This window comes from Scomber scombrus, chromosome 2 (assembly GCF_963691925.1).
Source record: "Scomber scombrus chromosome 2, fScoSco1.1, whole genome shotgun sequence".
Classification (NCBI taxonomy): Eukaryota; Metazoa; Chordata; class Actinopteri; order Scombriformes; family Scombridae; genus Scomber; species Scomber scombrus.
This window is the reverse complement of record NC_084971.1, coordinates 24,653,619-24,680,526: the sequence shown is the minus strand read 5'-3', so window position 1 is coordinate 24,680,526 and position 26,908 is coordinate 24,653,619. Positions and strand designations below refer to the sequence as shown.

The 26,908-nt window shown below is 40.7% G+C and overlaps 1 protein-coding gene across 3 annotated transcripts in view; it reads left to right on the top strand.

Moving 5' to 3' along the window:
* The window catches only part of lrba (LPS-responsive vesicle trafficking, beach and anchor containing), a 184,977-nt gene that overhangs the window by 51,918 nt on the left and 106,151 nt on the right, over positions 1–26,908 (top strand). For 2 of the 3 annotated variants that reach the window (XM_062432951.1, XM_062432944.1), the window contains exons 23-34: positions 33–244; positions 930–1,083; positions 1,827–2,007; positions 3,708–3,841; positions 4,492–4,599; positions 4,858–4,999; positions 5,335–5,692; positions 12,125–12,297; positions 14,133–14,217; positions 14,508–14,641; positions 15,442–15,503; positions 26,003–26,067. In XM_062432951.1, coding sequence (XP_062288935.1) covers positions 33–244; positions 930–1,083; positions 1,827–2,007; positions 3,708–3,841; positions 4,492–4,599; positions 4,858–4,999; positions 5,335–5,692; positions 12,125–12,297; positions 14,133–14,217; positions 14,508–14,641; positions 15,442–15,503; positions 26,003–26,067 — 1,808 coding nt within the window. The remainder of the gene's footprint in view (positions 1–32; positions 245–929; positions 1,084–1,826; positions 2,008–3,707; positions 3,842–4,491; positions 4,600–4,857; positions 5,000–5,334; positions 5,693–12,124; positions 12,298–14,132; positions 14,218–14,507; positions 14,642–15,441; positions 15,504–26,002; positions 26,068–26,908) is intronic. The other variant, XM_062432960.1, reaches the window with a different exon arrangement.

The window sequence follows — 26,908 nt, the reverse complement described above, 5'->3', positions numbered from 1 at the left end:
AACTGCTCTCTGTGTTGATGATGTGTTTGTAGGAAACAAGCCAAGGCCAGCCAGCTGCAACGGCACCAGCAGCAGCACCACCAGCAGCAGCGGGAGGGTCTGCAGGCCAGCCGAGGGAGAGCGGCACCTCAGCCCCTCGTTCCACCATGTTTCGTATCCCGGAGTTCCGCTGGTCCCACATGCACCAGCGCCTCCTCACTGACCTGCTCTTCGCTATTGAGACAGATGTCCAGATGTGGAGGAGGTAGGGGCAACAGTCAGTGACGTTGACTTTACCGATGCCTTGAGCTAACAATAATTTTGTTAATTGATTAATGGAATAAAGATTTATTGACTCTGTGTCTCTGAGGAGCAGGCTGAAGATTTAATCTCACCAGTTGTCTGCTCATCGAAGGGTGTGTTTGAAAGAGTCATTCACAAGTCTTAGTGTAGATGCTTTGAAGATGTTTCTAATTCAGGAATTTGTTTTTACATGTTTATTCACTTTAAAGGCAAGTAAAAATAGTGGCCTGCAATCACTGTAGTAACCACAATCTTTGCACAAAGCAGTACTGCAATTTACTTTACATTAAGCTTGAACTAAAGTTGATGCAATGGAATTAATTCGTCATCGTCATCAGACTTGAAAGTGTAGACTAATGCACTGGAAATATTTCTGTAAAGACGTACAATATTTATATCCAAGAAGGTTAGCAGTGCAACTACTGTAGGTGGAGCTATGAACACTGTCTGATCCATTTGGTGTTATTTTTTATGTTATCAAAGTCAAGTAAATTAAATGTCCAAGTAATATAGATGTTGGAAGTGTTGTTCCAGACCGTTTGTGTAACTTCAACTTCTGCTGTTGTGGAGGACCATTTCTGTTTCACAGAAGTTGTGAAGTTGTTTTGGTAACAAAAACAACCCTTTTTTGTCCTCCTTCTCTTCAGTCACTCCACAAAGACAATTTTGGACTTTGTGAACAGCAGCGAGAACGTCGTATTTGTCCACAACAGTATACACCTCATCTCCCAGGTGGTGGACAACCTCATCATGGCTTGTGGAGGCATTTTACCTCTGCTTTCTGCTGCCACTTCCTCCTCTGTGAGTTTCCTCATGTGTGTGCTTTGTGTGTGTACACTTGTCTGTGGATGCATGTGTACCAATCACAGGAAGCCATCCATCCACATTGACCTTTCCCAATCGCATTAGACTACAGTTAACCGCTTCCTAACATTGTTATTTTGTTTTTGTGTTGTCTGACCTCGGTGACTGTGGTCGTCTTACATGATTCTTTGCTTCCACCAATGACCTGGTCGGCCTGTTTAAGAAACGGGTTGATGCTCAATTCCATTATAATTCAGTTGTATGTGCAGTATAACCAAATTTAAAACTGGAGGTGAAGGAGTCCAATTTTATTGTAAATTGTGTGTCATTGTGAAGTATTTACTATATTTCTGTGCTATACCATACATGTTTAGATATATGTTGTCATGGAAGTAATTGCAATACTTAATAGTTTCCTATTTAAAACTCCTAGAAATGTTGTCATGTTCAGAGCCAGCATTAGATATGAATGTAACTTTACTTTTGTTCTTCAAAAAGCCAAAAATAAAAGGTTTAATTTACTATTTATTACCTGGAAAAAATGAAATTAGCATTTTCATCTAATTTAATTTACTTTTTTCTTCTTATATGAAGAACATATAAAATAAACTGTGCTTAATATCTACCGAATCAACAATCCTTTTTCCAAAAAAGGGATGAGGAAGCTTTTTTTTCCTTTTTTTTTTTTGCTTATCCGTTACTGATCTGTAATATATTTTTTTTAATCTCTCTACTACCAGCATGAACTAGAAAACATTGAACCATCCCAAGGCTTGGCAGTGGAGGCTTCAGTTACCTTCTTACAGCGGCTCATCAACCTCGTGGATGTTCTCATCTTTGCCAGCTCCCTCAACTTCACAGAGATAGAAGCTGAGAAAAACATGTCGTCAGGAGGCATCCTCCGACAGTGCCTTCGTCTTGGTAGTCACACTGCAGTTTTTGTTTTGTTACTTTTCCACATTTTCATTTTGATTGACTCAATATTCCTGAAACTGCTCATTTACTTCTACTCTCATGTGCTATTTAACCTCTGAGGTCCTATTATTTATTTTTTGTGTGTTTTTCATATGTTTAGCTGTCTTTCTACTAATGCGTTCCCTCAATGAATTTCCTTCGTTTATCTCCTCCTCTTACCAAGCCCTCTGCCCTCCCCTGTTCATCGATCCACCTCATATCAGCTGGCAGTAGCCTCTTGTATTAGCCCCAGTCATGGCTCCCTGTAGCCTTTTTGACCCTCCCTTCTGTGTTGTTTCTTTCTTTTCTGCCGTCTTCCTCTCCATCTCCCTCCGCTGCTCTCGTTCCCCTGCCTCTTTCACTCTGCTCGTATCAGCGCTCTCTTATCTTGTTATTATAACCCCACTGCATGGCAACACTCTAAAATGGCTACTATCATGATATAGTGAGTTCTCCATAATGGCCTTGGCTGTTCTGTACTGCAGCGTAGCCTGAGGCCTTTTTCTGCCTTCTGTTCCAGGCTATTAAAGTTTCCTCTGACAGCATCAAAAAGCCAAGCCTCGCTCTAGCTGAATAAAAGATATTGAAATTCTTACATTATTCATTGACGGTGTACCTTTTCAGCAAACACGGAACAACAAAGTATGCACACAAACATTCAGAGTAGAATCAATGCAATACTTTTTACACTGATTTAAATAATGTCTTCATGCTTTGTTCGATCAATGTAATGGTGCATATCCAGGTACCGGTTTTTGCTTTTAGCTACTCATTACAGTGAAGGTTTCAAGCAAAAAGGCTGTCAAAATGTAAAGTTTTAATACAAAGAACACTCAAATATTATCCAGCTACCATCGCAGCTGTTGGACTTTTGCAGGAAAGGGATGCCACTGTACTACAGGTCCAGTTTTAGAAAGCAGCCGTTATGAAATGAATATTTGATGAGGTATGCGCTCCCCATTGCTGGCACCTAATCTGATTTTGGAAGACTGTAACAAGGTTTTAGCGTCTCCACCCCCCCCCCCCCCTTTTTATAAATGGTTGTATGAAAGAGTAGTCCTAATGGAAAAAGCGAGCCCATTTCCAGACGGAATAATTCCCTCCTTCGTAATCTAAATGGCTCAGAGTTAACATTTGTCAGTTGTCAAGTACAGCACAGTGGGGGTTGGGAAGGGCTCCGACAGAGGGAGCAGTACATTAGATTACAAACGGTAAGCGTGCCAGCTCTGAACGCACCTAAAGTTGTGGGACCACGAGATATTTTTTTGCGTCGAAGGATGTGTCTCGCTACTCGGCACGTGCACACCGTAGCAGCGTAATTTGTTATGGAGCTCCATACAGTGGCTGTGATTCAAGAGCACACCCTTGCACTACGACCTTGGGAGGAGAGGTGGAGCAGGGAAGAGTGAACGATGCTGCCAGAGTTGGCCAGAGCGCTGACCTTGTCATGGCCCCACTTTTTCTCCTTTTGTTTTTGTCTCTCTCAGCTTCTCCCCCTGTGTCTTTTCTCAGTTCATGTTCTGGGTTTTTACTGAAATGTCTATTTTTGCAAGCATTTGCTTTGGTTACCATCTCTTTTTAAGGCACTTTCACACCATCCAAATATTTCTTTATAAATTACTATTCATAGAATGTCACATAATATCTTTTTCTCCATCCTTCCCCAGTGTGTGCTATGGCAGTGAGGAACTGTCTAGAGTGTCAGCAAGCCCAGTCTAAGCACAGCAAAGAATGCTCAGCACACAGCTACACAACCATGCCCAGTGCTGTGCTTGGAACAGCCAAGTCTGCAGCTGCTCAGGCAAGTTATCTAGAACATCATTCTACACATGTTCTACACGTCCAATTTGTTTAATAAGTCTGTGTTATACCTAACTGTATGTGGTAGTTTGTTTTTTTGCCTCAAACTACATTGTAAATAACATTGAAAATCTCAGCCATCTGCCCTTGCCGTTTTATTTTTTGAGTTATTTTTTATTTTTGATAATAGCTGCATCTTCTTTTGTTGTTTTCCTCCTGTACTCACTGGCAGACCAGAAGAAGCTCTGCCCTTTTTGTCCTGCTCCCCAACAACAACCAAGTGTTATTGCATTAGCTCATATCTTATTATATTACCACACTGGTTGCTATTTGTTACACTAGACAAGGCCTTGTGTCATTGCTCCTTTGATTTGATACAGTGGCTTCCAGTAAACTCATGTTGTTCTTCCCTGAACTGGGTGTTAAAGCTCATTTATAATGCAGTGGCTCTATAGAAAAGCCATTATGTTAAGGACATGATCCCAAGAGGAATAGCATCCCTAAGCCATGAAACCTAACCGCACTCTGTGAAGTGCACATGGATTAATAAACATCTTGATAGGTGTTAAAGTGTTTGTGCTGTTAGCACTTCATTTGTCGACAATAATACATTTCATATGGTAATTGTTTGATTTTCATGCATGCATGCAGAGTCCTGTTGACGCAGTGACAGGTGGAATGTCTCCAGTCAGAGATCTGGACCGTTTGCTCCAGGACATGGACATTAACCGCCTCAGGGCTGTCGTCTTCAGAGATATTGTGAGTCATGCAGCAAACACATTCTCATACTGCACAGACATACTGTAACAGAGTGTGCATTCAGTAACACCTATTACATTACTTGACTATCACAGCTTTCTGAAGAACACACACACACACACACACACACACACACACACACACACACACACACACACACACACACACACACACACACACACACACACACACACACACACACACACACACACACACACACACACACACAGATTGCTTAGTGTGTGTTGTTTGTTTCAGGAGGACAGTAAGCAGGCCCAGTTTCTGGCTCTTGCTGTAGTCTATTTCATCTCAGTCCTCATGGTGTCCAAGTACCGCGACATCCTGGAGCCCCACAATGACAAGAAACACCCTCAACGATCCCAGTCTTCCAGGAGCACAGGTATAAAGCAGCTCCAAGGAGAAAAACTTTCATCCAAAATATTTATCTGCTTAGCAAAATAATACTGCATGCTGTAAAATAGTGGCTCCCAATTATTTTTGCTTGTGAGACCCAAATACAATACCATTTCTATCTCTGACTTCTTATTTCTTCTTAGAGTTATGTTCCCTTTCTAAATGTAGTTGTGAATAAATACTGGAATGATTTTATAGCTTGATAAAACAATACAATAATAAAAAGGCAAAGTATTAGAAAAAATTAGAAAAAAAAGTGATTTAATTTAAATGAATTTGGCTTAATGACCCAACTGCTATGATTGTCTTTTTTTAATAAAGATAGTGGTGCCATTTCTGGTGGGCTAGAAGTGGAGAATGGTGTCTCTCTCCGGAGGTATGATTCTGGCATCGGTGATGACCACACCTCAACCGCAGCCAGCGATGCTGATCTGTCATCCTCTGGCGTGGCTCACGGCCCAGACGCCATCTCAGAGGCCTTGTCTACGCTGTCGTCTGAGGTCAGACCTGCTCAGCCTGCTGACTCAAAGGGCAAAAATGTGAAGGACATTCTACGCAGCCTAGTGAGCACTCCAGCTGATGACATCATGGTGGATCCAAGTCTTCTGCCCCCGGCTTTTCTAGGAAGTGTGGGGGATGCAGCCCGAGACTCATCAATGCAGTTCCGCTCATTTGATAGGTGAGGGCTCAGGTTCAAACATGGCTTGACACACATGTACAGTATATCACCATGTTTATAGGAAATTCTATTTTTCTGCTCTGCACCTTGGTGTTTGTGTCGGTACGAAATTCCCCTGCTGTTGACATGAGTGCGGACCTGACAGCTTCATCAGTTTCTCAAAAGCCCATATGGTGTATACTCTTGTGATTCTCTAGCTTCACAGTTGACAGTTTCATGCCATTTATCCCAACATAACTGCAGGGGACTTTTGAAAGTCAGACCTTGAAGACATCTCAGCTTGGTATCCTCAGAGGAGGCTTTGGTGGATCTTGAAAAACATTCTGTAACAGAAAACCCTTTTGAACTAGGAAATCCTAGTCTCCTCTCCAACTATTTCCCCCTTACTCCCATTGTTTTTTCTGTTTGCTGTTGATGCAGGTCCTCATCCATAGCAAACCGTCTTACAAAGAACCTGTCTTAGGGAAAACAGGAGTCATGTCTGAGATGAAGAGACAGAGTGACAAAGTTGGCAGGAAGCTGTTTCTTTTCACCATGTCACTGATATTTAACGAGTTTCTTTTTCATCTCTCCTGCTTCTCGTCTCTCCCTGTCTAACAGTAGAAGGGGTATCCCTTTTTTGGCATAAAAGCTGTATAATTTGCATTATCCCTGGAGATTCTGGGGTGAACAGTCAGGAGTAAGGCTTCAAAAGCAGACGCATGTACTGAAGCCGCAGACGAGCCCAGGTGAGAGGGGATGGTCACCGGTCTGGTTTGCATTTGGAGCATTGATTCCGAGACAGACATTCACAAACGGCTGAGGGGGGGAGAGGGTGGTAAAGACTGAGAGGGAGATGGAAGAAGGGGGGGAGAAAGATGCCTCCATGGGGGTGATGTCAAGTCAAGGTTCTCATGTATTGAGGAAAACATTTCCCCCATTTCTTTCTCTCTCTCTGTCTCTCTTGCTTTCTCCCTCACACACACTCACAAACACACACGCACACAGGCTCAGTCAGTCCGCCTACCCCCAACTGTGGGAATTCCACGGCATCTCTGTGATCGCATGTCTTTATCTGAGGAATGCTTTGTCAGGTCTCAGGGCGCTCCTCATATCAGGGGGATTAGACTGGCTCCTGTCCGCTGAGCACACTCAGTAGGAAGAGAGGACGTCAGGAGAGCTGGAAAACATAGACTAACAGCTCGCTCACTGCCTATGGGAGCCTCTTCATACGAAGCATACAGCCCAGGCACAGCCAGTAAAGTTTCCCTCAGCTATCTTTTAAGAAGAGATGGAAGCTACTCTGAAGGGTATTCACACATGAATACATTGTAGGGCTGCAACTAAAAATTATAATTATCAGTGATATTTTTTGTTATCCCATGAAAATACTAAAACCAACAGTACATTAGTCGACTTACTTAGTAGCTGCAACATTTCTAAACCCAATCTGTGACTCAGTCCCAACCCCATTGGTTACTACTGAAGACATAAAACTCTAAAAAAAAACAGGTTATAAATATATACTTTTACAGCTTGGCATTGTAGTTTTTAACATATTCTTCTCAAACAGGAGTAAATAGTGTACATGCTGGGGACTATTTTCACTTCACTGCGCAATTCAGTATTTAAGGCTGTTGGACAATGTATGTGCGATTTACTCAAAATAAACTGCAGTGCCCATGTTCATCGTAATCAAGGGACATGATGTCACCCAGTATAACGTTGTGGCTCATTGATGTGGTATAATAGTTTTTGGACAACAGCATAGAGGAATAAGGTTTGGACTGAGAAAATAAGCACATTTTTATATTTGAGAGGCTACAGCCAATGAATGTTTGGCATTTAGCTTCATAAATGTCTTAAACGATTAATTAAATCACTAAAATCAGCATTTGATAGCCACAAGCCTTTCTTTTATTATTATACATTATTTGTGTTACTATGGACTATTATCTATAACATCCAGTGGCTTTGCACCTTTATTTATTCTCTTATCTCCTCAGTTTACTACTTTTTATCAGCCTTCTGTCTCTCAGTCATTACACTTGCTAGTTCTGGTTAACATGCATGTACATGTAGTAAGTTGTCACAGTGTTTATTATCTTGTTGTAATAACTATATCGCTACCTGGCATCTCCCCCCTAACCAGTAAGTCTTGCAGTGACACCACTGAAAGCCAAAGCTGACATTCTACACTGACATGTCCTGCCAAAACATGGCAACTTTCTTCTGGCCCAGAAGGCTAGATTTATGAGACCAATGTATGAAAAAAAGCTGGGATCTCCCAGATAAAAACTGGGGGTGGGTCATGGGGTGAAGTATTCCTACTGATTTATTTACCAGTGGAGACCTGTTGGATTTCTCCCATCCATTTTTCAGCCATGCCCCTGTTATGACAGCCAGTCTGCAAATATTTGCTGACACTAACCAGAACTAAACAGTGTCATTGTACAAGCCAGTGATTTAGACTGCAATATGTGAGTGTTAGACATTGGAATATACATGGTGCAGTTGTTTGCATTCCTGGCAGCAGACTCTGCATGCATGTAAGAGTTGATGTACAGAAAAGCTGTGTTGACGGTGAAGAGTTATTATTATTAACGTAGCGCTTAGAAAGAAGCTAAGCGTGTCAGAAACAAACACAAATTAAATAGTGAAAGTTTTTGCCTTGCTATTGAATTTCTGCACCACAATTTACAAATATGAGGCTCTCTGAATAAAGGACTCAGTGCAGTGGATATAAATGAGGAATCACACACATATTCACCTGTTGTGATGCACCTGGAGCAACTTTTCTGGTGATCCTATTGTAGACCATGAAGTTAACAAATCAACTCTTTTCTAACCTTGTTGTTGGCTTTAAATATCAGCCATTTGAATGTCATTTGGACTTATGTTACACACAGACAACAGACTTGTTCCCTCATTTCATTACTTTAAATAGTTGAGACTCACATTACAACCTAATTAATAGGTTTCATTGTGATGCCCTTCAATAGCAATATTTGAGATATATTTTTGAGATACATGTGGATATAAATGGATAAATAAATAATATATGTACACACTGCAGCAGACAATTAATATTACCATCAGGATACATTAAAATATGTAAATTCAGCAGGTTTCTTCAACTAAAGATAATTGCAATTAAAAATCACATAGTTATTAAAGAATTAAACCAAAATAAATAAATAAAATTGACAAGCAGTAAATAAATTTAAAATTGAATGAAGAAAAAAAGGGTTAAAATACATTTGAAACGCAGCCTGTAAAACATTAATATACCGCAATTACTTGTATCATATTTCTCTTTGTAAGCCAAGCTGATGTTGGCACAGGCTCTGTTTCATACATTCAGTCTTGTGGGATTTTTGGTGTTAGATCGGAGTTACACTACACTGTAAAGAAGACCGAAGACTAGTTACCTCCCTAGGTTACAAGATACGTGCTGCACTATGTTGCCCATAGTATATGCATATACAAACATACACCTGTGCATACATATAAATATGTACATATATACAGCCTAATTCAAAAATACGTATGCTTTTATAATACAAAAACCTTTTTTGCTACTTCAGACCAAATTTCAACATTTTCTGCCTTTGCCTGACTTTTTTCCTGGCTGCCCCCTGTTCTGAATAATTTAATTAATAATTTAATATCCAATGTATACATTTTTTAATACATATATACATCATACATATATACTTACATACACTGCAATATCCTTGTGTGGACACACACACACACAAACACACACACACACACACACACACACACACACACACACACACACACACACACACACACACACACACACACACACACACACACACACACACACACGAAAAACACTGAGATTCTGCTAGTCTCATACTTTGTGGGTCCCAGTTGCTCCATGTCATCAAGGAAATACTCCACCCACGCAAGCCATCATCATCTAATCACAGCTCGAGAGAGTGTCATATACAATAGACTTTTATTAGAGTTGATTTGAAAGTGTGTATGTGCAAAAGTATCAGTGTGTATGGTGACTGAATAACATTTTTAACATTCACATGCACAAGGTTGCATGAAACAAGGGTAAAAGGGGAGATCAAAGCTCTGCTGGGGTGTACACTCCCCTCCCTTGCATGAGTCGGCTCTGAGGTTAATACTTCAGAGAATGGTATTTTTACACACACACATACACACATGCACCATTCACACTGCCTTACTCAGTCTTGCATTTCTTTTACCTGAAATAGCAGAAATTACTGGAACACAGTGTTTACTGCACGTGTCCATTGTGGGTTAAAGCCTTTAAATAATTCAGCCTCAGCACACACACACACACACACACAGCCCTGGGCCCCTGTTTGTGGGTTGAGTGGGGCCGCTGACGGCTGATTAATCGACTGGGGCGGCCCACTCATGATAAGTGTGGCTAATGACCTGCTGAATAATTCACTGGGCCTTTGCTGTGGAACAGATGGAAGGCCAAACACATACACGGACATGTTCACTGGCAGATTCGTACACACTTTTGCACTCATGCATTTATTTGTACACTTATATGCATATATTCAAATTTTTGTGGAGACACACACACACACGCACACTCCCAGTCTCCACTCACCAGAGGTTCTTTGTCTCTCTGTCTTTCTCTCCTGCTGTTGACACTCGGAGTGCTTCACGTCAGCGCCGCTCTTGTTTCCTGATACCACCATCAGGTCCGCTCACTATCTGTACAAAAAAAAAAGTAACCAGATACTTTTATCTACAACCTTCCTGGCTATCAATACTGTTTTCATGTTTTTTTTTTATGTACGACTCTGGACCTTTTCAGTATGTGTTTGTATTTTAAACACAACTGTCAAGTCTCTGGGTTCTAATGCAGCTCTATTATTCCCAAATCATAGATCACTCGACGCAAAGGTCAACTGTCAGGGTTTAACATTCACAGTAACTTTTAATAGATCAGATCAGCTGCCTTAAATCAACCAAGAACAGCCTTTGATTCTGCAGCCAGGTATCTGTCTGCACCACAGGGAGCCAGATCCAACTATCCTCTCGTGCGCATACACACACGCTGACTCTGTGAACGTGCAGGAATGTATGTTAGTCTTTTGTCTGTATGCATCCGTTTTTTCTTCTTTGTGCATTCAAATTTTTGCATTAGATGTATGCTTGCATATCTGGGTAAGACTGCATTGGTTTGTGTTTCTGAGAGGGAGCAGTAGCCGTTTATTAGGCCCTGCTTCCACTGTGTCAGCACTGATAAGCAGGGCCAAGGCTCTCTTTGATATGGCCAGTGGTCTGTCAGAGCCTTGTTCTAAACTGACAGCTTATCTGCATGCTGCTCTCCTCCCATCTGCTGTTCACCGGATGAGAATTGAACTCCACTCAGTCGTACCCCATCACTACGTAAAACACTTCCCGTTTACTTAACAGCAGGGACATCTGAAGACGCACCATTATCATTACCCAGATAACTTTGCAGAGAAAGAAAAACATCAGTTGTCTAGTTGTGATTTTGCATTGATTTGTAATGAGCTTTGAGTGTTACAGTACTTTATTACACTTGTGTTTTTCATATATTTTATTGTTAATATCAGGATCATTGCCACACATGCTTTTGCTATTTTAAACTTGATCAGGGAATAGTACCCAGATGATTTTTTGTTGTTAATGGATGAATGGATGGATGAACTTTTCCTAAAAATTTAAATTTAGTAAAGTTCTCATACAGCTGCTTATGTTAAGACAACATTGTGTGTGTGTGTGTGTGTGTGTGTATGTATATATATATACACACAAGTTTGACACATTTTGTTAAATGAAGGATATTCTTTAAAAGAAGATATTAAAACATTTTTTCCTAGAACTCTAGTATCAAACCAAAACTTTCTTATTGTTCTATACTGTACCAGTCCCACTACATGATTATAGTTCTTGAAAGATTGCATTTGCATGACAAAAACTTTTAGTTTGTGCAGAAGATATGTAATACATACACTGGCAGTGGTCTGCAGTTGTCTTTAGTTCTACAAGTACGTTGTTTCAGTTAACTGTAACTACAGATAAAGTGTATTGTGATTGTTAAATCACTCGTTTATCCTGCCCCCTGCAATGTTTCATTAAAAGCCTTAGAAAATTTACAAGGCTGTAGTATTTTAGATCTATATTTAATGCATGAAACAATTAGCATATGTATCAGGTTAAAACCATCCTTTTGGTTTTTTGGAAAGATTGATTGACTATTTTAAAACATTTTGTGTTGGTAAAGTTGCTCTGAAAATGACTCTTCTACTCTAATGGATTGATGAGGGAATTGTTGTTCTTGCCACACTGTGTACATAAAGGTCTTAAGAGGCTCACTGAGAACTGGCACCATCAGCATTTTCTCACAATAGTTCTGTCAAGGTGACAGTTAAATGAATAATTTGTCTCTTCTCTCTACAGAAGTGTCGTCGTTGCACCTAAGAAAGCAGGCATGACGCCGTCTCCAGGCACTTCCACTCCTGTCCCGGCAGCCACTGCTTCCTCGGTGTCTGGTGGGACACCCATTGACAGTGTTGCTGTGGTGTCTTCTGGTGACGCCTCCCAGAGCACCTCTGCAGACTGTGCTGCAGCTGGTGATTATACACACACACACACACACACACACACACACACACACACACACACACACACACACACACACACACACACACACACACACACACACACACACACACACACACACACACACACACACACACACACAGTGGCAGTGTTTCTATGAGGGCAGCTAAGTTGTAGCCTGCTCTGCAAAGTCAATATTTATTTAGAGCTTGTGCACCTCTGCGTGTCTGACATAATAATATGGCTGTGTTTGTACAATGTAATCCAGTTATCTAAGGACAGAGAGGACATGAAACACTTGGTTATACTAATTCAGTTGCCATTGAGTTTTATGAAGTAGGAATGATGAAAAAGAAAAAATGCATGTAATAAAAATGAAAAATTACTAAAAGTGCTTTTTATAGGGTAAACATTTATACAGTTACATTACAAATTTGTTACCACAATCATTTCTGGTGCAAGGGTGTCTAAATATACCAATAACCAAAATAGCAAGTCATACTTTTTTCATTGCAACATTTTGAGCCACTAATTCTTTTATTAATTGATTTAGCAGTGACAGTGAATAATTTAAATTTTTACATTTATGCATATTTCAGTGTGTATGAATATGAAATATTTTTTGTTATGAAGTCTGTGTGTGTTTAAGAGAAGAGTGAATGACTTGGGAATGGGGTTTGTGTGTGTGTGTCTGTGTGCATTTATGTTGTTTGTCCATGTGAATAATGATCACTGTTAAAGCTGTGTGCGTAGTTGCGTCAGTTTATGTCAGTGAGCAGTGTTGAGTAAATATGCTTTGTGAGCTTGTGTGTGTTTTAGTGGGGCGGTTGGGGGGACTAATGGAGACGTTCATTTACTCCTCTTTGTTTGAAGGAGCTACTTCACCTCGAGAGGGATACTCTCACCAGGCCCACATGGCACTGCTTAACACCTTACATGCACATACACACACACATGCACACACATTCCAGGCCACATTACACTGTCTGTCATTCCTTAAGAGTTATCCCTGCTTGGAGACTGTCCTGGCTGGAAAAACAAGCCGACTAAAACACCAGAGGAATCCCCCTCCTCCATATTCAGCTGGGCATTAGCTTATTTATGAGCCACAGGGAAGTGAATTTACTGCCAGATCAATCAAACATGGACTTTGTACCTTGTGTGCCTCTGTCTCCAGAATGAAGTCGTAAAGCACCTTTTAGTTGTATAATGAAACAGTCACAAAAACAGCCCAGAGGGGTAAATTGGTATGTAATGACAATAAAAGCAAAAAAAGTAAAAAATAATTAAAAAAAAAAAACGAGGAGCTTCTTTTTCCACCACAGGTGTAACACTGCAAATTATTTAATTATAACAAATGACTCATTATATTGCATGTGTTAGATATATGGCTGCAATTAAAAAAAAGCCATTCAAAATGATCACACTGCTTAAAGTATGACTGCAGCTGACAGTGAGACATTACCAACCTCTCAGTGTACAATTTAAAGGTTTCCATCATGGAAACCTCAGAATTGTAAATTGATAAGGAAGACATATTGTGGTCGGAGTACATCATCCGCTATCTAACCATAAAATTATACTTGTACCCCCACTTGCCCTATTCGACCATAAATCCCCTGATTCTATACATTTGAATGGAGACCATTGTATTATTTCATAAGAGGCATGTTTCCATGCAGGTTTATGGTGATGCGCTGGCCGTATAATGTATTGCTGTGTGTGTATTTATGTGAGTGCGTGTGTTTGCAAGGTCTGTGTGTGTATATGTGTGTGTGTGTGTGTAGCGTCCTATTCTTGTCCAACATCCAGACTAATAACAGAGTTCTTTGGTTTCTCCCTGCAGCAGGCGGCCAGGTTCCAGCCAGCGCTAGCTTGCCATCTGTCCCCCCACTCTCCCCTGTGACCCAGCACACAGCCCCCAATATGAGGTGATTCATCTTCTTTTCTCTCTCTTTCACACACTCACATTCGCAAACACACACACATACACTATCAGCTCCTTATGCATTTAAAAACACACAATCTGTTATTTATATTATCAACTAATTGTTGCTTTGTCCTCTTTCCAATTTCCCCCCCTCTTTCATTAAAAACAGATATTTTACTGATGTTATATTTTTAAATGGTTGAATGATATGATTTGTTTTGTAGTTGCAGGCCAATTGAATTGTACTCATGTATTTTGTTTGTGTGCTGTATTACATTTCTGCATCGCTAGTATCTCAGAGCGTCTGGAGCATGCTCTGGAGAAGGCAGCTCCTCTACTGAGAGAGATCTTCGTGGACTTTGCCCCTTTCCTCTCTCGAACCCTGCTGGGCAGTCATGGACAAGAGCTCCTCATCGAGGGCACTAGTGAGTATAGCATCACAGAGACTCAATACACCGTCTATTACTACTTGTTCCCACTGCTTGTTTAAGACATTGTTTCACTTTGTCCTTGTAAACCTTCTTATAAGTGCTCTCCTCATTCAGATGCAATAACATCTCATGGCTGTTGTTAATCCAATTGCATGATGAGCGTGCGTTGAGCCCAGAGCTGGTAGTTTTTCTGAAGGTTTCCAGGGGGCCAGGTCAGAGGCCAGGCCACTAATAGCAGTGTTTGGGATGTCTGCTGCCACCAAACAAAATGGAAAGTTGATTGATAGCTGCAGGGGGGCCTGAAGAGAAGGCAGGGGGAGGTGTGTGTGTGTGTGTTTGTGTGTATGTGTTTGTGTGTATGTGTGTGCTTGTTCATCTGTGTGTGTTTGCCTGCATGTGTGTCCATGTCATATGAAGAGCCAACTGAAAGACCAAAGGCTACTCTGCCTTCCTTCCGTCTGTGCCCCTGCTGCAGAGTCTGGACACTTTAGTTGCCCCCTGCCCTCTAAAAGCCCAGAGCTCACCATTAGGGATCAATGGAACATATGCTGGGCAAGTCAGGCCTGTAATACAAGGCCCAAATATGTATTAGTTTACAGTAACATCATGTCGGCTCATTAGGGCCATCAATACTATCTGCTCTCTTGCAGATGGCACAAGGTTAGGTAATCCCTGCCTGTTTGTGTGTGTTTACGTGCATGTATGTGCTCCAAAGAAACAAGGAAGCTTGATGGAATAAAAGAAACCAAACAAATTGTCAAATGTTCATTGCTTGCATTCTTTGTCTTCTCCAGGCCTGGTGTGTATGAAGTCCAGCAGCTCAGTGGTGGAGCTCGTCATGCTTCTGTGTTCACAGGCAAGTCTGGCATCTTTATCTTTTCTTATCCCTGTCCTCTGCTTTTTCCACCAGTCTTGATTTATCAGGCTCACCTTGAGTGTGGTAAATCCAAAGCCTGGAGTGGACAGTGAGCCATCTAGCGCCTTATCTTTCCTCCACACTGCCTTGTCTACCTTTCCACATTCACACTGTCCCTGAGTAAGGGCAGAGAAGCTGGAGAGAAGGCATCTTCGGCTGCAAATATTGGTTTGAGGGTCAAGGGTGGCCGACCTGTCCGTGTCACCTTTGACCCGAGCTCCAGTCCCTGTGGCCTGGGCCAAACTGATGAGGAGGGATAATGTAGATTTGATGGTGCTTTGCATTGATTATCCCTCTCTTCTCTGTTGTCTTGTGGGTGTTTTGTTGCCAAGTTTATTTAGCTGCTGCCCGATTCATGAATACTAATTCAAGGATCATAAGCAGGCGTGGGCAGATCAATGATAGAGAGTGTCAATAGATCACTCCAGGATGGCTGATTAGCATTAAGATACTCAAAGCTACTGAAGGCTGTGTAGTTACTGCATTTAGACCAAAATCCAGTACACAGTGTATTATACATTTATGTGCAGATGTTTCTCACATGCAGTGTATTTATTCAGCATGTGTAAGTGTTTATTTTCACAGTTGCCCTCATATAGACACACCAAGCGACAAGGACAACAGATAATAACTCCCCTCTGGCCCTGTTTGTTTGCGTCTTTTCCATTTAAAGCACCTCATGAAAAAACAAAGATCTCCAATAATACAAAAACAAATCTGATTAATGAGGCCTCTCTCACCACTGCGCTTTGTTTTTTTTTTTTTTTTATCAGCTTTATTTCCTCAAGAAATAGCGCCTGTCATCTGGCTTTCTTTCCTCTGCCTTCTCCCCCTTTTAACCCCAATACCCTATTTGGTTCCCATTATTCACTTCGCTTCCTCTCTAAAAAAGTAATACAGTCAGATTACACATCTGCTTGGATGTCAGTGGCCGTGCATAGATTTGGGCTAGTGGGACACATGGAGGGAATGTGAACCCCATAACGTCCGGAGACGAAGGAATAGCAGGAGTGAAAGCTAGATAGAAAACCAAAGAGAGAAGAATGACAGGCTCTAATGCACCTATTTGTCATATCTGTCAGGGTGTTGTTTAATGCTAATCTAATCAAAGGCAGAATCTTGGTGATTGCTCCGCTGCACAGCTCATGCCTCGCTTCCCCCTTTGGTCCCCAGCCCAGGCTATTTCTTCCTTTCTCAAAGCTCCAAGCTACCCCACCCAATCTCCAGAACACACGCCTGCACGCACACACATACACACACACACAGTCACACACACTCTCGTTCGGTGAGCAGACCAGGGATTGGCCTGCATAGTGTTGATTGCTTCAATAAATCATCCAACCAAATTCTCTCACAGCTAATGCAAATGTAATTTTATTGTTGTGTAAAGGGGGAAAAGGTGGGGGTGGGAAGCAGGGGAGATATGCTGCTTTCCACCAGGGAAAAGAGAGAAACAGGGACAGACTTTCCTCTGGGCTAAATTACAATGTATAATTATTTGTGTGTTTGTTCTTCTTGTGGGGCAGCGAGAGTGAGCTAGTGCCATGATTGATGACGTTATTTAGCAAAGTTTGTTGGGCCCCCTGGCACAGGAAGCACTCAATTCTCTCACAGGAAGTGCCTCAGTGGCCATCTTGTGACTCTTTCCTGCCTTCAAGCCAACCACTGGAGAGAGTAGATAGAGATGATTTTGATTGATTTTTCTCCCCCCTCAGGCCTCGCACCTTCATCGGAGATGCGATGCGATACCATCTCTGTGAAATTTTAATTAATTTCCCATGCTTTGAGATGGAGTAGAGCCAGGGTGAAGGGTCAGGAGGCAAGGGACTGCAGAGCAGTTTTTAATCAGGGATCCTATGAAAGTTGCATTGGCGGCCCCATCAGCTTGGCATTGAGGAGGGGATTGTAAACCGCTGTTTGATAGTGCCCCATTTCTAAACAACTATAGCAGTGCTCCCAATTAAAGGACCATTTTGATCAGACATTAACTGTTGTGGTGGCATGTTGCCTTGTTCTCAGCTGTAATATTGATCCATACGGACCATTGAATATACAAAGTGAGGATTAATGGTTATATACTGCAGTTGTAAAAGAGCTGAACTTAATCTGTACCTGGTATTGTTGTTCAAGTTATACTCTGTTACTGAAATGCTTATAGATAAATAAATGGAAAGAAAGATTGCTTAAAAAACACACAAAAAGTGGAATTCTGTAATTTCTCTTGTTGTAAATGGCTTAGGATAGTCTCTCGAGTTGAATAAAGATCTATTATTCCTTCCCTTGACCAACTCATATTAAAATATGATGCTTAGGTGTTAAAGAAATTATTTCAAGTAAATAGAGAAGAGATTTTTCTAAGGCGAATGCAAAGATGTCATTGTCCTACCAGGTTATTGAATGTGAAGCCTTCCTCAAAGTAGGTCTTGCATATTACATGAATATCATCACTTGAAAGTAAAGAGCCACTCTCCCCCTCTTCCCATGCCCCTGATACACCTTGACAGTTTCACTCTCTCCCTCACACTTGTTTTCTCCCATCTTTGTCATATTTACAGTCAGTATGTTGTTTCCTGGGTGCACTTCTTAAAGTGGCTTCCACCCAAAACATCTGATTAATAAATAACGCGCTGGGACAAGAGAAAGAGCTTCCCCGTGCGCTTGCTGCCGCCTGTCCAGAGCTTTGAGAAATCATCTCATCGGATACTTGACAGTCTACGATGAACAGAGGCCCATAAATCTCCTCAGTAGCTGCATTTGTGTCCTGTAGATCAGCCATTATTGTCCGGCCCCTCTGTCAGCCCATCCATCCTTTTGCCATTTATCAGAAATACATCCTGTACATGGAGTGGAAGGAAGAGAGAGAGTGTTGTGGGGTTGAGGAGCACTGGTTTCATGGTGGTCAAGCCCAGATAGGAAAGATTGCTCTTCCTCCCTATACCAAGGGGAAAACCCCATTTTCAGTGTAGTGTAATTAAATGTGAAGTAACTTTTCTCATATCCATATTGTGTCTACATTTCTAACATCTGTTCTTTTTCTCTCTTCTGTTCTTTTACCAATGAAGGGTTGGTTCATCCAAGTTACACATAAAGAAACAAATCATAGCTTTGTTACTTACCTCAAATGTTATCCAGCCATAGATAGTTTTGGTTTTATTTTCCCCCGTTTTGAGATATCAGTCAAGGAAATGTCTCCACTTACCTCAACCCTATCACAATGAAGATTAATAAATGTAATTTGTGGTGCTCACAGCATGTTATTGGAACTACATCCTGCCAAAGAAATAGTTCTTATAAAAAACATTCAGAGAGGTCTGCGGATTAACCAGAGTAACATGGAAATAATTCTGAAGAGTAATGTTACTGCTAAGTATTATCATTTTTTGTAAACCTTTGTAAACCTCTGTAAACAAAGCAAAAAATATATTCATTGCTACATAGAATGAGTGTCAACGTTAATTCTTCACCTTGAAAACAGTAGTTTTGATTAAAAAAATCTTAACTTGACAATTTTTCAAGAGCTTTGAACTGTATTTTGCATCTTCTTCTCAGTTGTCATTGAGATAGTTCAGCTGACCGTATTCAGTTGTCCAGTGAGATTGCTAGTTAGTTACCAGCAAGTGTTGCAGTACACTTTACAAATGAATAGTACTCATTACAAATAAAGCAAAATAAGTGAACCTGAAATTCCTTTTTTTTTTCAAGTATGTGAATACACCTCCCCTTCCAAACACAAACTTGCGAAAAATATGAAATGCCCTCTCTAGAGCCAGTGTTTGGTTTGTCCACTCTTGGCTACCGTAGAAACATGGCGGTGCAACATAGAAGCCTCCGTGGAAGGAGACCTGCTCCCTCTGTAGGTATAAAGGGCTTTTTCTAAGATAACGAAAACAAAATAATTCTTATTTTTGCGCTATTATACACCAATTAAAAAATAGTTATGATATTCCATTTCTGCCAACTCCATTCTGCTACATGTCACTGAATTCTACTCACTGCACCTTTATTAGTTTGGAATTAAAGCTGTTAAACAGATGCATGTTAAAAATGATTTTGGACTAATGATGTATCGAACTAAAATGGCTGGGACAAACACTATCTCTGATCTGAACAACTAGCATTTCGTTGTGACCACCAATGCACATAATCCTTTAATAGTAATTCAATAACATCAATGTTAACCCCACTAATCCAATGACCGCGCATTATCATATGTTCCCAGCCAGTCTCACAAAAGTTAACCTGTTTAACAGATGGGCAGCTCTCTCTCAGTCAGCGGGGAGAAAGACATTGACTTCCCCAAACACTTGGCTCCTCCTGACCCTTGACCCTCTGACCTCCAGGTTAGAACTAGAGAGTGGTGGATGCATAGAAGTTTAAACCCCTGCAGTCAGGGAACAGGTCGTGAGTGCACGGTCGTCTTCCTCTACAAAATCAATACCATAATCTGAGAAACGAGGGAAACAGGTTGGTAGTTTAGTTGTCATGAAAATAGGAAAAAACTACCAGAATTCAGTTTTTTAGGTTGAAACATAGGGTCAGTAGTTACATTGTGAGTTACGTCTTTTAACGGTTATGTTGCTGAAAGTGGTGTTCTAATGGCTAAATAGTCATTTATATCTGTCAGTGGTCATATTTCTTCTTCTCTCCCGTTACTGAGGCTTTGATGGATCAAGAGCAGACCGTGTTGTATGAACCACTTGGGGAGCTGAGAGAGGTGAGAGAAGTGGCGAGGAATGTGATGAAACCAGGGGACAGAAATACTTTCCCCATCATTTTCCTCACAGTCAGACCCACACCCCACTGTGCAGTTAAACAGGCACACAAGGTTCAAGATCAGTGCAAATCAAAGTGTTATTTTTCCTCCCTCCCCGTTCGCTCTCACCCTGTGCTCTGCTCCTGTGCCCCTTTACAGCCATGCCACGCGGCTCAGCCTCCCTGCCATCACTCTCTAGTTCAGAGGATAATATCATGTTGTATATTCTTTGAAAGGGTACTCTCCTGTGAGACGTAGAGAAAACACAGTAACACCAACTGGCACTTAATTCTGTAGGCTCCCTATCGTTGCCAACTATGCAGCCGGAGAGGGGGGCGGTGGGTGTGCTGTGTTGGAGGAGTTGGGGGTCAAGGGGGTTTTCCTGACAGGAAGTGAAGTCTAGCTGAGAGGGTGGAATCAGACGGGAGACTCCTAAAAAATTGAGTGGCTTTTAATTTGGCTCCCAGCCGGTTTTACTGTGAGCTGGCTTCAAGTGGCTTGGGACTGGAGGGCCTCAAGTGGCATGAATGGTTGGTTATTTATACACAATGTATAATCATGTTTCAAATAAATGAATTTCCCTGACAGAGCCCTCTCTTCCTGACAGGCACTGTTAATGTAATGTTTTCCCACCTGACAGGTCCCAAGTTATAAGACCCTAAAATATTTTCATATATTTTTCACCCTGCTATCCTCTCTCAGTTGTCATGCTGATAAAATCATGTCCCGTCGTCTTAGCTAAGAACTGGAGTGGAAATTCATTTCCCTGCATTTTGTTGATTTAGTAAAAGCAAGGTTCAAATCTTAGATATGATTGATTGTTGGAAAGTTCAATCTTGTCATTCCCGATCATATTTCAAAGGCCCACTTTTGAAGAGGGTAGTATTGAAAAGCTCTGTCATCTGAGAAAATATTTTACAGAGATGAAATTCCTGTTAATAACATCCCTAAATTGATATTCATTCCAGTGAGTCCATGCTCCAGTTCTATCATTTTATATAATGTATCCCTTGAGGAATTACATGATTGCTTTTTAAAAGTTTAAACAAGTTTATTTTACACGTACAAGACAATGGCTCAAGCTATTTTGGTGGTTGTTGTCAATAGTCTAGTTCCCCTTCAGCAGTCCCTGTTCAGCAGAATATTTACAACACTGGCCACAAGGTACAGTACATATACAGTACATAATGGACGATCACTGCTTTGAACTGGTCTGTTTTGTGCTGCACTTTTAACGCCCACAACAGGATGCATATTCTGAACTTAAGTAATACAAAAGGCAGTCCTATTTACAGTATATAGCCCTAAATCATAACAGAAGTTATCTCAGGGTGCTCTTCACATACAGCTAGTACAGACCATACTCTTTAATTAACAGAGACCCAACATTCCCCCATGAACAAGTACATGGTGACAATTGCAAGGATGAACATCCCTTTAATGGGAAGAGACCTTAAGCAGAACCAGGCTTTAGGTGGGCGGCCATCTGCCTTGACCGGTTGGGTTGTGAAAGAGAGTGGGAGGGGGAGAGAGAGGAGAGAGAGACACAGTGAAGCACAACAGCAATGATAACAATAACAACAATACAAATTATAGAAATATGGATGATATTTATTGAAAAGACTAAACTATTTCTGTTGCATTAACTGTCCATTCCAATATATTTTAATCATTATAAATAATATCATTCAGAATGATATTATTCTTCAGATTACTGATTTGTTGGTGTCTTCTAAAAGAGGTAGCTTGAAATTTACACTGAGGTTTCATCATCAACTGAAGGCTAAGCTATCAAGACAAGAAGTGTTTCAAATAGAGCAAATTTAACCCAGTGTTGAGGTAAGCTTGAATTAGAAAGGTATAGAGAGCTGCAAAGTCATTTGTATAATGCACCGGAAGGTCTAGGCCCATAGTTCTAGTCAATAAATGAATGTAAACTAAAGAAGTCATGAAATAAAATGTTTTCTGAAGTTTTTTTATTCTCCCGGTATCATCAAAAAAGTCAGTCTTTTACCAGTCAAATACCAGATTTGTTGCAAGATTAAGTTTGAAAAATTAATTATTTAAAACAATTTTATGATATACTGAGGTCTTAAGAAACTGTATGTGTTGTGTATTATACTTAAATGTACTTTCTTGCACAGCTCCAGTGCTCTAACATGTTTTTGGTTTGTATGTTAGGGGTGGGGGGTTGAAGTCCTGTTTTTTCATTCTTTGTGTTAGTGTAGCCATGAAAATGTGAGTCCATAAAGCTCTTGGAGACCCTGCAGTGTAAATATTTGGACATCAGTAAATATTCTGTCAGTTGTGAATCTGATCACGCAAACACCAACACAAGTGTCTGTTTTTCTTTAAGCAGATACCATCTGAACACCCACATGTGGTGTGCTGAGAGCTGAAGTAGACACACCGGTATTAAGTTATTCATAAACACACACACACACACACACACACACAAGTTTTCAGACACAGCAGCATGAATAAGCTATAAAGCTAGTCAAAGTCTACATTAATCATACAAAAGAGCTTTGATGAATAACATCTTTCTTAGTTCATTCTAACTAATTTTGTCTTTGTCTTATTCTTCTCCTCACTTCGGCTCTTTTTTTAGGGGCGTTGTTGATATCAGACCACTGATCATAAACATTTGGGTCACTAAACTACAAAAACCTTTCCTTGTCTGTTCTTTTTTGTTGTCATCAAAATGGAAAGGTCAAATTCAAAATGTCAAGATTTGTCACCACTGTTTTTCATGTGAGTATCAGTGGTCATACACACTCTTATATTACAGCAGTCACTGACAGATTTATTTGAATTAATTTAAGATGTCCAACATGTTCAAAACATGTGTGTTTTCTTTCCATCTCCTAAGCTTTTTTGTGTCATCGCAGGCTCACACTGTCACCGTGTTATCAAACTCTTACTCTTGTAACTCTTACACATTTTTGGAATTGAAAAAACGGTTCGAAAAAAAAAAATCAGTAGCTTGCAGCCTCGTTAATTTAGCTTCTGCTTCGCTGCCACATTTGACACAAGGATTTATGCTTTTGTCCTCTCATCTAAAATTGTATTCCCATAGCCTTTCAAATCAACAAATACTTGTGATTATGAGTGATGCTACTGAAAAGCACTACTGACTTATTTATTATTTCGGGAGAACAGAGACATTTCTTTCTTCAATGTCGGAAAATGTTTTCCTTGTGTTGTGGCGAGCCTGATGTTTGAAAGGCGATTTTGCTCAGGAGGTCTGTGTTTTCTCACTAGTGGTAGTGGTATATTTAGATGTTGATTATGGATAATCAGCTGTAATGACGGAAGTGCATGGCATGTGTGTTTAGACTCAATGCCATCAACATGGAACACAGACCAAACAGAGCTGTCTTATTGACTTCAGATTGAGACAGGCATTTCCATGAATAGATTAATTCATTCATTCGTACTCTAACACGCAAAATTGAAAGAAGAAACAAAATGTAGCTCCTTCTAGATGTGTTAAATATTGGCAAAATGTCTGTCTAGTTTCCATCATGGGACAGCACTCTTTCTCTGTCCTATCATCTGTTAGGAGGTCAGGTTAAAGGTGAGAGGTCACAAATGGCTGCTTGTATCCTCTCATCAGGACTGTTGTGGTCATGGCCCCTATCGCGGTCATAAAAGCTGTGACACTGCTGACCAGGGCAGCCAAAATCCAATATTCCATCACTGACCTGTCCCTGTTTCCTTTTTGTCACCAGGAGATGCTCCTCAGATCAGGGTCATTGCTTTTTTAATTCAACTAGAAGAGCCATTTCTTAGCCCATAATGACACCATTAGTCTTGCTATCACCTTTGTCTGTGTGCACAAAATGCCAATGGCCTCAACGCCGTTGGTCTAACTTAATTTCGTACCAAAGCCTTGCATCACTGCTGCAGTTTTTGCAGTTGGTGATCTTTGTATTTTGGCCGTTGTTACATTTGAAATTTGTAGCCTCCTGCATGAGAGGCCCACATATTTTAAAGAAATCAAATAAAGGAAATTTAATGTCACTGGTTTTCTGGTTCTCCAGAGAGTACGACTCTATTTACGGCTGCACTTCCTGTAGTGTTTATTTGAAATCCGGCTTGCACAGTCTGGCCTGGTCTGGAAAATCCCTACGGCCACAGGCTAACACTCATGGTTAATGTCCTTCAACTACAGTCTATGCTTCAACTAGAAGGCCCCAAGGCTACTCTCACACACTTCCTCCAAAGCAAACCTCAGCCACAAAAACCCACTGCCAGTACTCAACTCCAAAACACTGTTTCCACTCCCAAGTGCAGTGTCTTATTCCCTATGTGCCCTCTTTATTTGGAATGTATTGTAAACACGGTCAATGCCAATATGATCCTTCAGGACAAAAAGCAGTTATGAACTGAGGTTAAGTGTTGGGTTGTTGTCTGTATGACGTGCAGTTGGTTACAGAGTGATGGTGCACAGACATCTCCGAAGAATGATTTCTCTGGCTCGGTGTGTGATTGGTTCTGATGGTTTTACATTTGTTGTGCAGGGAAAAAATGTTAATGGTTTTGAAAACAGGGGGAAAAACTGTTTATGGTTTTGAAAATCATCACATGTGTACAGATATGTTTGGATTTGTATTAGAAATTCTTGTAAATTGATCTTTCCTTCCTCCTTGTAGCGCTGATATCCTCGTCCCTCTGGGCTCTCTAGGTTTACTGAAAGGGCACTCTCTACATAAACACACAGTTTCCTCTATCAGCTCGAGAGATGATGACAGCAGAGTTTAAAAAGTTTACGCTTGAATACACATTCACATAGCATATCTTTCATGTCATAGTTAAACTATAACATCAGTTGAAATAAGTCGTTTTGGGCACCTTGTTGAGATTAGAATTTCTGTAAGCCTTTAATAAAAATGTAGATCATTGTAGAGGATATTTCTACAACTATTGGAATAATTTAAACATTTATCAACACATGACACATTTAATAATATCTGAATTATGTGGAGTGTGTGGTGGGGTTTAAGCTGTGATTAATGATTTTTTAAAAAGAGTAGTTTGGTAGTTTAGCTTTTTAACACAAGGTTTTTCTCGCATATTTCTTGATCTCCCCAGAGAGGAAGAAGGGGGGGAAAGTGCTGTGAGGTTCAGACAGGCCTCATGACCTTGTTGCTTTATTATTCTTTTAACGGTTGTGTTGGAAGGTGTTGAAATATTGAACAGAGACGCGATGACCGCTGCGTTTCCGTTCTCTCGTTGTCCCTCGAAGTCGAGGATATAAAGTCACACGCGGCTGCGGTTGGATTGTTTAGACTGACACCTCGAACCATAACGTTAGTCAAAGGGAGGCGGAAATTTGTGTATTTACATGTGATAAATGCACTCTCAACACAGCTTTTTCACTCCTTTCCACCCGTTTGCCAGCTGATTTTGTAGCCTGTGCTGACCAAAGCAGTCGGTGTCCCTTTTTGGATTATGTTTTATTGATGATGGTTTTTTGTTTTTAACAAATATACCTTTTTAATATATGGTGTAGAATAAATTGTCTCTACCTTTTTCAAATTTCTAACTGTGTTCAAATGTAGCATTCCCTCTCACTTCCACATGTGCTAAGAGTTTCACAGGAATGTGTTTGACGTTAATTTTCAATAATGTTGCAAAGTTATGTTGGCAATGTGTTGATATTTTGTGTGTTTGCTTGTAGGAATGGCAGAACTCCATCCAGAAGAATGCAGGTCTCGCTTTCATCGAGTTGGTCAATGAGGGCAGGTAGGTAACTCTGACCTGCTAACTGCTGTCCACTCTCCTTGCAGCAGCACTTCTTCATTATCTTTCCATCCTCTATGCATCGACCATTTTCTTATTTCACCTTCCCCGAATCACATCACAGCCCCTCAGGCCCCCAAGATCCCAGAAACCCTTGTGATGGGGTGGCTATTCCAGATTTTGACCAACAATCAATGGTCAGGGGATGAAGAGGAGCTTGGGAGAGTGAGCATAGAGGACCCTTCAGTTCAAGGCTCCATTCAATACCTGCTCATCCCTGAGGGATTTGGGAAAAGGAGAGGGATGACAGGGGCTGTGATCGCTGGTTCCTCTGTGACACTTGTGATATCAATCTTGGTTTCCTTCTGTTCCTGTGTCACTTTTGGGTTTCTGCTCAAGCTTTTATCTGCCTGCAATAATCTCTTCTGTCTATGACTGTCTTTTGTTATTTGTCTTTTTTTCTTGTTTTTTCAGTTATCCCGACCTATTATATATCTCATCTTTTACTTTTACTCCTTGTCTTCCAGATGTAGATTGCCACACTTTCCATTATCGATCCCAGATTTTAGAATTTGCAGGTTAACTCACAGTAATGCTAATGAGTGACTTATGCAGTCCTCTGACTTTTTTGCTGAGGTCTCACTTTAAAGAGGCTGTTTTTTTACAACTGTAACTCAAGCCAGGGTTAAAGTGTGAGGATTTTTAGTGTACTTCTGCATGCATAAAGATTTATGCTTACATGTCTGATCTGTCTCTAAGTTGGGATGAAACAGTCCTTTAAAATTAATTATTAAAATCTTTAATTATTAATTATTAATGAATTGAGGGATTTAAATCTTACTTT